We start from the raw sequence: 17386 nt of genomic DNA, 5'->3' as shown, positions 1-17386 counted from the left end.
GAAGGCAGGTTATCTGAATGGTGACAGATTATTAAAGGGGAGGTGCAACGAGACCTGGGTGTCATGGTACATCAGTCATGGAAGGTTGGCATGCAGGTACAGCAGGCAGTAAAGAAAGCTAATGGCATACTGGCTTTCATAGTGAGCGGATTTGAGTATATGAGCAGGGAGGTCTTACTTCAGTTGTATAGAGCCTTGGTGAGACCACACCTTGAGTATTGTGTGCAGTTTTGGTCTCCTAACCTGAGGAAGGACATTCTTGCTATTGAGGGAGTGCAGCGAAGGGTCACCAGACTGATTCCCAGGATGGCAGGACTGACATATGAAGAAAGACTGAATCGACTAGCCTTATATTCACTGGAATTTAGAAGAATGAGAGGGGATCTCATAGAAACATACAAAATTCTGACGTGATTGGACAGGTTCGATGCAGGAAGAATGTTCCCGATGTTGGGGAAGTCCAGAACCAGGGGTCACAGTCTAAAGGTAAGGGGTAAGCCATTTAGGACTGAGATGAGGAGAAACTTCTTCACTCAGAGAATTGTGAAGCTGTGGAATTCTCTACCACAGAAAGTTGTTGAAGCCAGTTCGTTAGATATATTCAAAAGGGAGTTAGATGTGGCCCTTAAGGCTAAAGGGATCAAGGGATATGGAGAGAAAGCAGGAATAGGGTACTGAAGTTGTATGATCAGCCATGATCATATTGAATGGTGGTGCAGGTTTGAAGGGCTGAATGGCCTACTCCTGCACCTATTTTCTATGTTTCTATTATCTGGTCATTATCACATTGCTGTTTGTGGGAGCTTGCTGTGCACAAATTGGCTACTGTGGTTTCCTACATTACAACAGTGAATACACTCCAAAAGTACTTAATTGGCTTTATAGCGCTTTGAGACATTAGGTGGTCGTAAAAGGCACTTTATAAATCCAAGTCTTTCTTTCTTTTAAAGGATCTTGATAAAAATTCTATTTGATGTTTTCTGATGGGTTTCTGTATAGCTGTCTACTTTTCTCTGCCTACTGTCTAAACTTTCATTCTGTCTACCTGCATACCCCACTCCATTTGTCCATCTTCAACGCTGGCTCCGTTCTCTCTACCCCCACTCCTCGCATGCGTCGCCCTCAGTTCTTCATCCCAGTCCGCCTCTTTTATCCCCTCCATGCTCATCTTTCTCTCTCTACCTCTGTCAGCCTTCCTCTCTGCCCCACCTCCATCTATGTCTCCTCCTGCTCCAGTGCAAGATTCTACCTCAACCTCCCCCGCTGTGCCGACTCACCACCTCTGTCACTCCCTCAATATCTCTCCGTCCGTGTCTCTACATTTTGACTCCCAAGCTCCATCTCCCTCTGCTGGCCTGTCGCCACATCTCTCTCTGCCTGACTGTGTGTCACTGCCTTGCCTCTCCCTGTCTCCATTTGTCAGCCTGCCTTTATATGCCTGTCTATTTGCTTGCCTCTGCCAGCCCTGACCTCCACTTCTCTCTGCCTCAGTCTGCCTCGTCATGCCTACCAGTTTCCCCCTTCCTCTACCAGCTCTATCTCCCTCTGCCCTTCTCCCTGCCTGCCAATAATTCTTGCTCTCTACCTCCTTTTCCCTACCTCACAATGAGGAAGCACGTTAAAGGGTAGTTGAAGCAAGGCTGCTGCCACTATACCTGCTCAATGGTGGCTTGGAAGCAGTGTGAAATAAATTTGACTCACACTGGCCAAATCATACATCACTGAATGTACCTTACCTCCTGCTAAATAAAAAGTTAATTAGTCAGCTTTTCCTTGCTCACATTTCTGTAAATTCTCAGGTCTGGTCTGCAACCATATCTCAATATTCACCAAAATAAGCACGGTTCACACCGAGAGCCATTTAAGTATACATTTCCAAAAAAAAATGCACTATTTTATTGGTCATTTTTTGCCTGCTGAACAGCGAGACATTATGCCCTCTAGTGGCTTTATATGTGAAATAGCACACACTTGAATTTCTTTACACTTGCTTGAAAACATAATTTTGTACAAGTGCTTGGACTAGCTTCCAACTAGATTTTAACTTCCCTAAATATTTTCTATGCAGTGCATATTTAATTCCGTTACAGTTTAAACTACAATCGCCTAACTTTCAGATTGTGTTTGCGTTGTTTGCTAAAAGCACTGCGAAGCAACAGGCAACAATAGTTACCTCACAAAAGCTTCAACCAGCTGAAAATGTGGAAGGACTTTATACTTTCTATCTTAAATATTCCAGTACGTCTATTCTGGTGTGTGTGCACTTAATTTCTCATACTGCAAATTAAGCAGAAAATTACAATCAAGTACAGAATAACGTGATTGAAAAATTTACATTATTTACAGACCTCATAAAAAAATGATACACAAGCTATTCCAGCCTACAAATGAGACTTCTATAATATTATATATGCCCGTAGCGATAGATCAAACAAGAATCTACATGCTAGGATTCAGATACGTGTCCGAACAAACGGTAAATAGATCCACAGCAAGACAAATAGGCTCCTGATGCGCACTGTCCTTTCCCCACTCCCTCCCCCAAACCCCAAAAAGACTTCAGAGTTCGGTTCAAGTGCCTCTTCAATAATAAGTGCACCAGTTGCTACCGTCGCTGGGCATCAGGCCTCCTGTGATGAGTAGTATTAGATCCACAAACCACCAGATCCCCAGACCTCCGAGCGTCAGCAGTTTGCCCACCGCGGTGCCAGTGTGTGCCAGGCAAAATCTATCGACACCGAAACACCCCAGGAAAAAGGAATAGAGCAAAGTTGTGACAAAATAGTGTCCCGTGTACCTGCAAAATACACACATGTAAGAGGGCTTAGTAAAAAAACACAGCATGTTAAAACGGTCATTAGACCAGATTCCGCAGCAAACCAAAATCTTGGTTTTGTCTGTGGATTGGACTACAAGTCAACTGTACATTTCCTGAATGATGGGGCTTCATTCAAATCAATGCCTGCATGCAAGATCTGTAAACAGTCCTTTTGTAATAGATTTGACTCAAGTTAAACGCAAACCTATTGTTATATTCTTACACCACTAACAAAGATGGCTCCAACTGTCATCATGTGACTTCCACATGATCCTTTTATTGTATTTACATCAGTAGTTACGTTACCACAGTAGTCCACTAGGTGGAGCACTGGTCCACTAGGGGCAGCAAATAGACACTTACATAATTGTCTATTGTGCTTTATAACAGGCAGTGAGCATGACTCCGTGTTAGTATTAGGCAGTCCCTCGTGTTGAGGATGACCCGCTTCCACACGAAAAATAGATAAATTCACGGGTGTTTCAATGAGGGACCTGACATTCCAGATCCCGAACGACATCCTGAAGGGTGGGAGATGCCTGTGAGTCAATTCTTTTAACGTGGAGTGGCCGTTGCACACCAGCCACCACACGGGCTTGGCAGAGCAAGGTCTTGGTTCAGTGGCAAGGGTTAACCAAGACAACTGGAGACAAAGCTCTGTGCACGGACCTAGTGCGCACACATACTCCTGCTGTCCATAGATCGCAGTGTGGGCTGGCCCGTGATGCACCTTCCCTGGGCCCCAACACCACTGTTATACGCTGCACCGCTCCTAGGCCTCTGCCTTGTTGCTGGGTTCCTCGACTCCGACATTGGGGTTATGGCCCAGGAACGGTGAGGTCAGAGTTGAGGAGCGGTGGGGCAGGGTCGTGGCTCAGGAGCGGCGAGGTCAGAGTCGAGGAGTGGTGGGGCAGGGTCATGGCTCAGGAGTGGCGAGGTCAGAGTTGCGGAGCGGTGGGGCAGGGTCATGGCTCAGGAGTGGCGAGGTCAGAGTTGAGGAGCGGTGGGGCGGGGTTGTGTCCCAGGAGCGGCGAGGTCAGAGTCGAGGAGCGGTGGGGCAGGGTCAGAGTTGAGGAGCGGGTTCGTGGCCCAGGAGCGGCGAGGTCAGAGTTGAGGAGCGATGGGGTGGGGTCGTGGCCCAGGAGCGGCGAGGTCAGAGTTGAGGAGCGGTGGGGCAGGGTCATGACTCAGGAGCGGCGAGGTCAGAGTGGAGGAGCGGCGAGGTCAGAGTTGAGGAGCGGTGGGGCGGGTCGTGGCCCAGGAGCAGCGAGGTCGGAGTCGAGGAGCGGTGCGGCAAGGTCGTGGCCCAGGAGCGGCGAGGTCAGAGTCGAGGAGCATTGACTCAATCGACCAGAGAAGTGCTCGCACGACTACCGTTACAATTTTCAGTTTCAACCAAAAACCAAACTATTGTCGGCGTCATCTTCTTCCTCCCCCTCCCAACACCACAATCAGAACATGGAATTGCTATTCATTCCTTAAAATCAAAAAAGCAACTAACGTTTGTAGAGGTGAGAAGCGAGGCAATGTAACGGCATTTCAGGAAAATCTTGGAATCCGAGGTCCCCTCTACTACTGGGCCTGCTGCTCGTGCGAAGGCCTGACACAGCCACGTGGTCCCTGTGACACTGGTGCAGTTCAGATTTGATATTACTTTGTTAGGTCAGCTGTGGCTCAGTGGGCAGCACATTCGCCTCTGGGTCAGAAGGCTGTGGGTTCAAGTCCCACTCAAGACTTGAGCATATAAATCTAGGTTGACACACCAGTGCAGTACTGAGGGAGTGCTGCACTGTCAGAGATGGTGTCTTTCAGATGAGACAGTGTTTGCTCTCTCAGGTGGACGTAAAAGATCCCATGGCACTATTTTGAAGAGCAGGGAAGTTATCCCCAGTGTCCTGGCCAATATTTATCCCTCAATCAACATCACAAAAACAGATCATCTGGTCATTGCTGTTTGTGGGAGCTTGCTGCGCACAAATTAGTTGCCCCATTTCCCACATTACAACAGTGACTACACTCCAAAAGTACTTCATTGGCTGTAAAGCTCAGATTTCAGGTGGTCGTGACAGGCGCTATAGAAATTCCTTTAGGGCCATACATTTACTCACCACACGCTGAAGATAGTAACAAAATGTTTGGATATATTACATCCTGATCGCCTTAGCACTTCGCACCCTTTACAATTTCAATGCTTCAACAGATTGAAATACCATCTTAAGATTTAAATAGTTTAAAATATATATTAAAAACTTCAATTTCATTATTTTAGATTAACGAGCAAAAAGTAGCCAATCTTTTTTTTACATCAACTAGAATCACACAGCACAGGAGGCCATTCAGCCCATCGTGCCTGTGCCAGCTCTTTGAAAGAGCTGTCCAATTAGTCCCAACCCCCTGCTCTTTCCCCACAGCTCTGCCAATGTTTCCTTTTCAATATATATCCAATTCTCTTAAATACTTCAACAAAATAAATGAAACAGTGACGTGCACAGATGTGTTTACAGTTTATTTGGCTTGAGCCACGAGTGGGACAATTTTTCTCTAGTTCTTAGAATGAACATAATTACTTCAACATAGTGTTATACTGTTACACAAGTGTAGTCTGTAACATTGTCATTTATCTTTTAAAATTTGTTTTTGTGTATAATGTGACCAATTTCAAAAACAGTCAGCTGAGTCAAATCACAATTGAGGCAAAAAAAGGTCATGCTAAAATCAGAGAAGTTCCTTTCAAGACACGTGCAATGCCCATTTCAATTTAGGAACCACTTTGGTCACAAGTGAACCTAAATCAGTGGATGCGTCAAAAAATTAACACCCAGTTGCAGATAAAATGCTAATCCCCGCTTTAGATTTGATGGTGTACAACAATATTAATCGACATTCAAAGCTAATTGACTAAAAAAACAAAGTCAAATAATGATCAAATTCATTTCTTACTTGATACATGGTACATTCCCTCGAAGGAAGGTGCGTGGTCCGGCACACTCTATATCCTTTAATGCAGCACAACGCACTGGCGTATGCTCCACTTCATTGTAAGCTTGCCCGCCAAACTGTTGACCAAAGTAAAACGTTAATTAGACCATTTAGCGTCACGCGACTCACCTACCTCATGTCCAGTAAAATATATTAAATCCCTTTGTGAGATTAGATCAGCGAGACCCATTCAACACCATTAACCAGGCAAAAAGCTCCATTCTGTACACTCCTTCCAGGAGAAACAGCGATTCGCTTGTACTTTCAAATTAGTATACTGTATTCGCTGCTCACGACGCGGTCTCCGTTCAGTCCGCAGGCATCACCGAGATTCGGTCACCTCTCATTTTAACTCTTGGCCCCACTCCCACTCTGACCACGGCCTCCTACATTGTTGCAATGAAGCTCAACGCAAGGTCAAGGAACAGCACACTTTTTGATTATGTACTTTATAGCCTTCTGACATGGAGTTCAGCAATTTCACATCATAACCACTGCAACCTTTTTTCAGATGGCAGCTGTTGAAGATTCGGCTATTCCCCATTTACACCTACCCTACTCTTTGTTCCTTTACCATCTGTTTCTACCTTGCACCATCAACCCTGTTGTCATATAATGTCTGCTGCCTTTCACCCCATCACCAACCTTCCCTGTCTTCCCCCCCTTCCTCTGCCCTGCACATGCTTAAAACCTGCTACTTCTCATTTTGTCCAGTTCTGACGAAAGGTTATTGACCTGAAACGTGAACTCTGTTTCTCTCTCTACAGATGTTACCTGACCTACTGAGTGTTTCCAGCATTTTCTGTTTATATTAAATCTCTTAGTCCAATTAGATCATCAGTGAGACCCTTTTAACACCATTAATCAGACAAAAAGCTACATCCTGCACAGGATGGAGAGCATTTTAATACAGCATACATAGATCCAAGTTGCTTGGCCTTGTCCGCAGCCTTTTGCACCAAGACTACTGCTCCGTTGCTTGCCCCCATTGAATTATATGCAGTTTTAGGGTCGCACAATGGACAATCCATATTAAATCAATCCCACTCTGACCCCTCTGTCCTCGGCCTCTTACACTGTTCCAATGAAGCTCAGCGTAAGCTCAAGGAACAGCACCGCAGCTTTTGATTAGGCACTTTACAACCTTCTGGACTCAAACATCGAGTTCAACAATTTCAGACCATAACCTCCGCCTCCATTTTTTTTTTCTTTTTTTCTCTTTCCCACAGCAACTGTTGTTGATTCTGCCAGCTACATTTACACCCTATCTAGACTCATCTTTTGTTTTTTTAACTTGCCCCATTTCCTTTTGTCATTTAATCTCTCTGCCTTATCGCAGACCTTCCCTTTTGTTCTTTCCTCCCCCCCTCCCTCTTTCCCTGCCCCTACACCTACTTAAAATCCTGTTACATCTCTTAACTTTTTCCAGTTCTGACGAAGGGTCATCGACCTGAAACGTTAACTCTGTTTCTCTCGCCACAGATGCTGCCTGACCCGCTGAATATTTCCAGCATTTTCTGTTTTTATTTCAGATTCCAGCATCCGCAGTATTTTGCTTCTGTATATGAAATCAATCTCTTTGTTTCAATGTATGAGAGAGATAGCTTGCAGTTACTTGAATTCAGGTATAAAGCTCAAACATCAGCCACAGACGGGTTGCTTAATTTCAAGGCCATGGAATAATTGAATTAATTCCCCTCACCAGCAGCACTGAGGACAAGTGTAGCAACCTCATTGCTGCAAATGTAAATATATGAGATTTCCCAATATGGAACAACTTTTATTTATATAGCACTTTAACGTAGTAAACATCCCAAGGCACTTCATAGCAGCGTTAGAAGACAAAACAGATAAATTTGACACCTAGACCCATAAGAAATTACAGATGACCAAAAGCTTGGTTAAAGAGGTAGGTTTAAAGCAGTGTCTTAAAGGAGGAAAGGGAGTTAGAGATTTCAGGTATAATCCTTTCCTCATCCGCTGCTGAAGCCCTCATCCATGCCTTTGTTACCTCTAGACTTGACTATTCCAACGCACTCCTGGCTGGCCTCCCACGTTCTACTCCACGTAAACTGGAAATGATCCAAAAGTCGGCTGCCCGTGTCGTTAACTAGAGCGCTTGCTTTGGGAGTCTCGTGTCAGGCATGTGAACAATGTGGCCTGCCCAGCAGAGCTGATCAAGTGTGGTCAGTACTTCAATGCTGGGGATGTTGGCCTGGCCGAGGACGCTGATGTTGGTGCATCTGTCCTCCTAGGGGATTTGTAGGATCTTGCTGAGACATCGTTGATGGTATCTCTCCAACGACTCGAGGTGCCTACTGTACATGGTCCATGTCTCTGAGCCATACAGGAGAGTGGGTATTACTACAGTCCTGCAGACCATGAGCAGTTTTGAGGGCCTGGTCTTCAAACACTCGTTTCCTCAGGTAGCCGAAGGCTGCACTGGCGCACTGGGGGCGGTGTTGAATCTTGTCATCAATATCTGCTCTTGTTGATAAGAGGCTCCCGAGTTCTGGGAAATGGTCCACGTTGTCCAGGGCCGCGCCGTGGATCTTGATGACTGGGGGGGGGGCAGTGCTGTGCATCACCCGTGCTCGCTGATCTACATTGGCTCCTGGTTAAGCAACGCATCGATTTCAGATTCTCATCCTTGATTTCAAATCCCTCCATGGTTTCGCCCCTCCCCATCCACACCTTCAACCACACAACCCACCCGAGATATCTGCGCTCCTCTAATTCTGTCCTCTTGAGCATCCCTGATTATAATCGTTCAACCATTGGTGGCCGTGCCTTCTGTTGCCTGGGCCCCAAGCTCTGGAACTCCCTGCCTAAACCTCTCCGCCTCTCTTTCCTCCTTCAAAACGCTCCTTAAAACCTACTTCTTTGACCAAGCTTCTTCCCTAATTTCTCCTTATGTGGCTCGGTGTCAAATCTTGTGTCTTATAATCCTCCTGTGAATGCCTTGGGATGTTTCACTACGTTAAAGGCACTATACAAGTTGTTGTAATGTGCCGTTCGATTGGCAGTTTTACCAGCCTACGCAAACATCTTGCAACAAAGATTGCCAAGAGGTAGAAATGACAATTTCCTTACTTTTACACAGCCATATCCTTGTTCTTGGTACGCAGTCACATTTCCGTAAAGGTCCACTGGGTCATTGCATTGAACAAATTCTTCCGGCCTGCAACCAATACAGATGGCCAGATACAAAATTAAAAATGCAAGCAACGATCATTTAACAAACCAAACACAAAGATTTGGAGCTCTTGTTCAAAATAGAGGCGACATTACTTCCGTTCTGAAATGCTAACTTGTCTGTGAATGTTACCAGCATATACCGTCTTCTTGAATTTTACGGGTTTGTGCTGCAACCAGACAAAATGTCTCCCGAAAGATACGCAGTTTAATATTTCAGGTAGAGACCTTGGGCTCAAGTAACTAGGTGGGGCGGAGAAGAAACAATTACTCAGGGCTCATGTTTGAATAGGGTACGAGAAAACCCTTTGTGGGGGTGGTGGTGGAACCTGAGCTCATATTTTGGTTGGGAGAGGGCGAAAAGAGAAGACATGTGTCTCATGTTTAGGGAAGGAAAGAGACGATCCTGGACTCCTGTTACTTGTGGGGGGGGGGGGGTGGAAGAGATACTCCTGGGCTCATGTTTCAGGGAGTAAGGGTAAAATGGACGACTCATATTTAGAGAAGGGAAAGAAAGCCATGGAAATCATGCATGAGGAAAGGTTGAGTAGGTTGGGCCTCTACTCATTGGAATTCAGAAAAATGAGAGGTGATCTTATCGAGACATATAAGGTTATGAGGGGGCTTGACAAGGTGGATGCAGAGAGGATGTTTCCACTGATAGGGGAGACTAGAACTAGGGTACATAATCTTAGAATAAGGGGCCGCCCATTTAAAACTGAGATGAGGAGAAATTTCTTCTGAGGGTTGTAAATCTGTGGAATTCGCTGCCTGTGGAAGCTGGGACATTGAATAAATTTAAGACAGAGATACCGATAAGGGAATAAGGGGTTATGGGGAGCAGGCAGGGAAGTGGACATGAGTCCATGATCGTATTAAATGGTGGAGCAGGCTCGAGGGGCCATATGGCCTACTCCTATTTCTTATGTTCTTATGCTCCAGTGGGTAGAGGGGGAAGGTCGTGGGTTCAAGTCCCACTCCAGAGACTTAAGCACAAGTACCTAGGCTGACACTCCAGTGCAATGCTGAGGGAGTGCTGCTGCACTGGCGGGTGCGACGGGAGTACTGTGTGTCTATATTACAAGGTTATAGAAGCATTGGAGAAACTGAAAAAAATATTTATGAGGATGATACCAGCACTGACAGGTAAGAACCATCAGAAAAGGCTGAACAGACTGGGGCTCTTTTCTCCAGAAAAGACTGGGGGTAACCATATTTAAGATAATGAAAGGGCTTGAGAGGGTAGACGTAGAGAAGATGTTTCCACTTGTGGCAGAGCCCAGAACTAGGGGCCATAAACATAAGTCACTAAAATTAAGTAAAAACTAAACTTGCACAGACATAGAAGTTGGTTCAAAAACATCAAATGGTACTATATAGGGGTCAGTCGTGGCTCAGTTGGTAGCACTTTTCCCTCGGAGTCAGAAGGTTGTGGGTTCAAGTCCCACTCCAGAGACTTGAGCACAAAAATCTAGGCTGACACTCCCAGTGCAGTGCTGAGGGAGCGCTGCACTGTCGGAGGTGCCGTCTTTCAGATGAGAAGTTAAAAGGCCCCCACTTGCTCTCAAGTGGTCGTAAAAGGTCCCGCGTCACTATTTTGCAGTTATGTCCAGTGTCCAATATTTATCCTTTAATCAACAGCACTAAAAAACAGATGATCTGGTCATTATTGCCATCTGTGGGAGCTTGCTGTGCACAAATTGGCTGCTGAGGTTTCTACATTACAACAGTGACTACATGTTAAAAAAAAAGTACTTAATTGGCTGTAAAGCAATTTGGGATAAAAACAGAAAATGCTGGAAATACTAAGCGGGTCAAGCAGTATCTGTGGAGAGAGAAACAGTTATTGTTTCAGGTTGATGACCCTCATCAGAACTGGAAAAAGTTTGAGATGCAACAGGTTTTTAAGCAGGTGTTTTTAAGGGGGAAGAGGAAAGAACAAAAGGAAAGGTCTGTGATAGGGTGGAAGGCAGAAGAGATTACGAGACAAAAGGGATGGTGGTGCAAAGCAAAAGGAGATGGTAATGGTGCAAGTTAAGAAACAAAAGATGAGTCTAGATAGGGTGTAAATAGAATAATCGTCAACAGCTGCCATGGGAAGAGGGGAAAATTGCGCAGAACCTAAATTAAAACTAAAGTTCGCTTCGGAGGTGGGTGGGGTGGCTTGACCGATCCACCTCCACGGAGGTGTGTGGGGGGCACACACCCACCTCCATGGCACGAACCTGGTATTGCAGTACTTCCAGGAACGGTGCAGTGGCTCTAGGCCTTTTGGCTAAGAGCATTGGCGTAGTGATCCTTGACAGGTGCAGGGTGACCTCTGGCGTTTGTGATTTGACAAAGAATTGGAAAGATTGGCAACGAATAAAAAAATAAATAAAAAAAAACATAGGGACAGGAGTTATACTCTGAAATTGTTGAATTCGATGTTGAGTTCAGAAGGCTGTAAAGTGCCTAAATGAATGATGAGGTGCTGTTCCTCGACCTTGCGTTGAGCTTCATTGGAACAGTGTAAGAAGCCGAGGGCAGAGAGATCAGAGTGGGAGTGGAGAATTAAAGTGACAGGCGACCGGAAGCTCGGGGGTCACGCTTACGGACTGAACGGAGGTGTTCTGCAAAGCGGTCACCCAATTTGCATTTGGTCTCCCTGATGTCGAGGAGACCGCGAGCAGTGAATACAGTATACTAAATTACTAGTACAAGTAAATCGCTGTTTCACTTGGAAGGAATGTTTGGGACCCTGGACAGCAGGAAGGGAGGAGGCAAGATGGCAGGTGTTGCATTCCCTGCGCTTGCACAGGGAGGGGAGGGGAGAACTAGTGACTGGTGTAATACAAATGCAAATCTGTGTCATCTGCCCCAATATCTCCTGATGTGGCTCAGTGTGAATTGTGTTTTATAACACTCCTGTGAAGCACCTTGGGACGTTTCACTGTTATAGGCACTATATAAATGCAGGTTGATGTTTCACTGTGTTAAAGGCACTATATAAATGCAGGTTGGTGGTGTTGTTTTACTGTTATAGGCACTATATAAATGCAGTTGATGTTTCACTTGGTTAAAGGAGTTATATAAACACAGGTTGATGTTTTATTGTGCTAAAGGCGCTATATAAACACAGGTTGATGTTTCACCACATCACTGAAAGTGGGCACACAGTAAAGGCGGCAATGGTATGTTGGCCTTCCTAGCGAGAGGATTTGAGTATAGAAGCAGGGAGGTCTGAATGCAGCTGTACAGGACCTTGGTGAGGCCTCACCTGGAATATTGTGTTCAGTTTTGGTCTCCTAGTCTGAGGAAGGATGTTCTAACTATTGAGGGAGTGCAGCAAAGGTTCACCAGACTGATTCCAGGGATGGCTGGGCTGTTATAGGAGGAGAGACTGGATCAACTGGGCCTTTGTTCACTGGAGTTTAGAAGGATGAGAGGGGATCTCATAGAAACGTTTAAGATTCTGACAGGACTGGACAGGTTAGATGCAGGAAGAATGTTCCGATTGTTGGGGAAGTCCAGAACCAGGGGACACAGTCTTAGGATAAGGGGTAGGCCATTTAGGACTGAGATGAGGAGAAACTTTTTCACCGAGGGAGTTGTTAACCTGTGGAATTCCCTACCGCAGAGTTGTTGATGCCAGTTCATTGGATATATTCAAGAGTTAGATTCGGCCCTTACGGCTAAGGTGATCAAGGGGTATGGAGAGAAAGCAGGAAAGGGATACTGAGGGAATGATCAGCCATGATCACATTGAATGGTGGTACAGGTTTGAAGGGCCGAATGGCCTACTCCTCCACCTATTTTCTATGTTTCTATTAAAGGCGCTATATAAATGCAGGTTGAACGTGTTTTACCATGTTAACATCCCCACTCACAGGAAGCTGCAGAGCACCAACGGCGAACTGGGGTCCCGGTACTCGAGCTCGGTTTGGTTGGGCCCAGTGTCCCCGGCCCCGGGCTGACTCAGCCCGGCCGCGCTGCTGCTGGTGTTGTGGGCCAGCGAGCCGGCCAGGCCCTGTAGCAGCACGGCGGCCGCTAGCAGCGCCAGCTGTCCACACAGCAGCAGGTGGCCCAGCGACACGCCCGGCATCCTCCCTCCCGCCGGCCCGGTCCGGCTCACACTCGGCCAAGCTCCGTCTCAGGCGCCATCGTCACTCTCCGACTTCCCGCTCGACGCCTCGCAGCCTCCTTCAGCCCGACGGTGATTGGCACGCAGCCGCCGCCCAATCAAGGCGTCCCCTTTCCGGCCCTTCTCCAATCAGGTGTTGCCATTTCCTCGCCCACGTCCGCATCACTCGACTGACGGTGATTGAGTTGCGCCACCGCCCAATCAGGCGGCCTCCTAGCCTTGCCGCTGCCCAATCAATCGGCTGCTCTCTACCGCCGCCCAATCAGATGGTCCCCCTTGCTGGCCGCCGCCCAATCAGCCGGCGCTTTCCTTGCCCCTCGTGGGCGTCACTCCCCCCCCCCACCACTTCATGCGAGACGACTGACGTGTGCCGCCATCCAATCAGACGCCCCCGTCCCCTGCCCTCGCGCGTGTCACTCGAACCCGTGATTGACAACCCGCCAGCGACCAATCAATAGCGGGTGTGGGCGGGATTTTCAGTCGTTGACTTGTTGCAAACTTTGTTTGATGCCAAATGTACCAACGGTGAAGCTTTCGTTTATTTTGGAATCTAAGTAGAATTTGAAGGGGTAAATTTAGAAGTAAATACATTTTTAAACATAATGCAGATAGTCCTTTCTACATACAAGGGATGCACATCAGGGACATGAAAGACGTGCATTTATATAGCGCCTTACACTTTTTTATAGTTTTTTCGCCTGTGTCTATCTGCGTGTGCATTTTGACTGCTGCTTCAGACCCGAGCCTTTTACCTCTTTTACAATTCTCCGGCTTTTTCTTTCCTTCCCTCACTTGTCAATATCTAACGGGTTGTAACACTGTTGTGAAGCGCCTTTGGACGTTTTGCTACGTCAAAACTGATATAACTAAAAGTTATGGGACTGGACAGGTTAGATGCAGGAAGAATGTTCCCAATGTTGAGGAAGTCCAGAACCAGGGGACATAATCTAAGTGTTGTAGGAAGTAGGCACCTGCAGAATATATCAAAACACTAGGCATTAGGCACCGGCTAAATATATCTAAACTCATATAAGTTTAAAGTGGCCACACATAAAATGGCTGCCCAGGCATGATGGGAAATCAGGTAGTCAAGCTGTGAACTATTGACCGAGCAATAACCCTGTGAGGCCCACTACCAGGAATGCCTTGGATGCAGGATAAGAATAATAAACCAATTAATTCCCCAGGAAGAAAGAGATAAGGAGAGAATCCATCTCCTGTAAACAAGGTCATAAACCAATTATTTCCCCAAGAAGAAAGAGATAGGGAGAGAACCTATCTCCTGTAACAAGGTCATCAATCAGCCCGAGCTGACAATAACCGAACATGTAGTTCCTGAGGCACCAGGGGAATTCTATTGGGTTAAAAGAACCTATATGTAATCTATAATCGTTTTGATTGGATTGTGTCCAGCCGTGATGGGCTGAGTAACTGTAGTAAAATGTTGTGAAACATATAAAAATCCATGTAACCCTTTGTTCAGTGGAGAGAAGCCTGGATACAGTCCTGAGACTTCCTCCCCGCTAAGCATTAATAAAGGCCGCATCGGCGTTGGAACCGACTCTGAGTGTTGAGTGATTCTTCTGAGAAAACATTCACGCTAACACGAAGGATAAGGGGTAAGCCATTTAGGACTGAGATGAGGAGAAACTTTTTCACTGAGGGAGTTGTTAACCTGTGGAAGTGTCTACCGCAGAGAGTTGTTGATGCCAGTTCATTGGATATATTCAAGAGGAAGTTAGCTATGGCCCCTACGGCTAAAGGGATCAAGGGGTACGGAGAGAAAGCAGGAAAGGGGTACTGAGATGAATGATCAGCCATGATCTTATTGAATGGTGATGCAGGCTCGAAGGGCCGAATGGCCTACTCCTGCACCTATTTTCTATGTTTCTATGTTATTATTTCATGACCTGAGGATGTCGCACAGCATTTTACTAAGGTGCTAAACCGCGTAATAATCTGAAAGGTCCTGCACAGACAGTTCACTGGCTTTTATATTATAAATGCCACGCATGCGCAGAAATTTAAAGGGACGGCGCATTAAAAGAAACAGGCCACACAACAAAGCGCAGCTCACAGGGAACATTGGTAGTTTATTGGTTGTAATGTAGGAAACGCGGAAGCCAATTTGCGCACAGGAAGCTCCCACAAACAGCAATATGACAATGACCAGATGATCTGTTTTTTTGTAATGTTGATCAGGGGATAAATATCGGCCAGGACACCATGGGGATATGAATATAATGAAAGCATCATTATTGGGTAGGTTCCATTCCTAGGCTAACTGTTCCTTACAAGTTCAGGTTACAAATAAGTGATATACACTGAAGACTCAGTGGCCCATTCACAAATATTTTGTGATGTTGGGTGCACTCACTGAATTAAAATTCTGAGACATTATTTGGATCAACCACAGGCATGTATTTGTATATAGATGTGTATATATAGGAAATATTTTCTATATATTATACCTATTATGCCTAGCCCCTAAGCTCTGGAATTCCCTCCCTAAACCTCTGCGCCTCTCTACCTCTCTCTCCCCTTTAAGACGCTCCTTAAAACATACCTTCTTTCTGCCTTAATTTCTTCTTTTGTGGCTCGGTGTCAAATTTTTCTGTTTTGTCTTGTAACACTGTTTTGAAGCATCTTGGGACATTTTATTATGTTAAAGGTGCTGTATAAATAAAAGTTATTAATGTCTCCTTATGTGGCTTGGTGTCAAATTGTATTTGATAGCGCTCCTGTGAAGGGCCTGGGACACTTTACTACGTTAAAGGTGCTATATAAATACAAGTTGTTGTTATTATGCTGAACCAAATAAACAACAGAATTGCTACTTATGGTTTCAACCTCAACACAATTGGTGAACCTGCATGGGCATCCCAGCCGCCATCCCCTCTTCAGCCAGTCAGTCATGTCTCATCTGATAGTTTACAAACCACACTGATACCATCTCCATTACAGCCTCAATCCTCTCAGAATAGCAATTGGGTCAGACTTACTGTGGATTAAGGCTGGGCAGCACGTAATGCCATTTATCACAGAAGACACAACGTCTTCTCAAACTAATATGATGCTATGGCTGCGATGGCAGAGATGGTCTTTCCTGACTTGTTCATTCAAACACTTGCTCATTGGTGGTCAGCCAGCTTATTTCAAAATGGTAAAAAACAAAGAAAGGCTTGCATGTAAATTGCGACATACATGACCTCAGGATGTCCCAAAGCCCTTCACAACCAGTGAAGTACTTTTGAAGTGTAGTCACTGTTGTAATATAGGAAAGCGTGGCAGCCAATTTACGCACATCAAGCCCTCATAAACAGAATCATCATCGTCATAGGCAGTCTCTCAAAATCGAGGAAGACTTGCTTCCACTCTAAAAGTACCCACTGACATACACACATTTAATAAAAATGATGATACATTTTCCATAACTTACTTCAAATAACTGACAACGGTTACGGCCCAGAAACAGTAAAACAACGACCCAAGTTACTTAGCTCACCTCTGCATTCCCATGACAACTCAGTTTCAACCTCAGACTGAAGCAATTACATTCTGCTTCTTGGGTTCTCCATAAGTTGACTGATAAAGGATCAATTCCCCATCTACAAAGGGAATATTAGTGTCACACTGTAAAGTATGCACCTGTGAGTATGTTGACAGGCTGCGTGAGCTGTTGAGTTGTGAGTGGCTTAGTCAGTTCAGTGATGTTCACAAAACTCAATAAAACCCCAGCCAGTTGGGTTCAGGGTGTCCATGATGAGGCAGGTGGTTGTGAGCCTGGTGGATGTAGAGTGATTGTAGAGGTGGGCGCCGGAGGGACTGGAGTGCATCGTTACCCCCGGCAACCAAATTTTAATTTGATTTTATATGTTTTAAAGTTTCATTTGTTTTAATTGCCGGGTTCTTAGTGTCCCCCTCCCCTTTTATAGGGGGCACTTGTAAAATATATGGTTTTAATGCCCCCCAAAAAATCACAAAAAAAACACAAAAACCCTCCCCCCAAAAAAACAAAAAAAAACATTTATTAGGAAAAGGGGCAGTTAAGTGTCTGGAGTGTCCCCCAGATCGGGGGGCACTTGATTTAATGTTTATTTTGTTCCCCCCCCCCCCAAAAAAGTTGTAGAGTGATTGTAGAGGTGGGCGCCGGAGAGACTGGAGTGCATTATTACCCCCGGCAAAAAAATTTAATTTGATTTTGTATGTTTTAAAGTTTAATTTGTTTTAAATGCCGGTTTTAGTGTCCCCCTCCCCTTTTATACGGGGCA

General features: G+C 45.6%; 1 protein-coding gene across 1 annotated transcript; it reads right to left on the bottom strand.

The window, feature by feature from the left end:
* Positions 1 to 1856: 1856 nt before the first annotated feature.
* On the bottom strand, positions 1857 to 13203 carry tm2d2 (TM2 domain containing 2). Its single transcript, XM_070865958.1, has 4 exons — positions 12862 to 13203; positions 8891 to 8978; positions 5759 to 5874; positions 1857 to 2797 (listed from the first exon to the last, which is right to left on the bottom strand). The coding sequence occupies exons 1-4, from the start codon at positions 13074 to 13076 to the stop codon at positions 2584 to 2586; spliced, it is 633 nt and encodes a 210-aa protein (XP_070722059.1). The 5' UTR covers positions 13077 to 13203; the 3' UTR covers positions 1857 to 2583.
* Between the last annotated feature and the right edge of the window lie 4183 nt (positions 13204 to 17386).

This window comes from Pristiophorus japonicus, chromosome 22 (assembly GCF_044704955.1).
Source record: "Pristiophorus japonicus isolate sPriJap1 chromosome 22, sPriJap1.hap1, whole genome shotgun sequence".
NCBI lineage: Eukaryota > Metazoa > Chordata > Chondrichthyes > Pristiophoridae > Pristiophorus > Pristiophorus japonicus.
The sequence above is the reverse complement of the archived record's forward strand: the minus strand, read 5'-3'. Positions and strand labels throughout refer to the sequence as shown.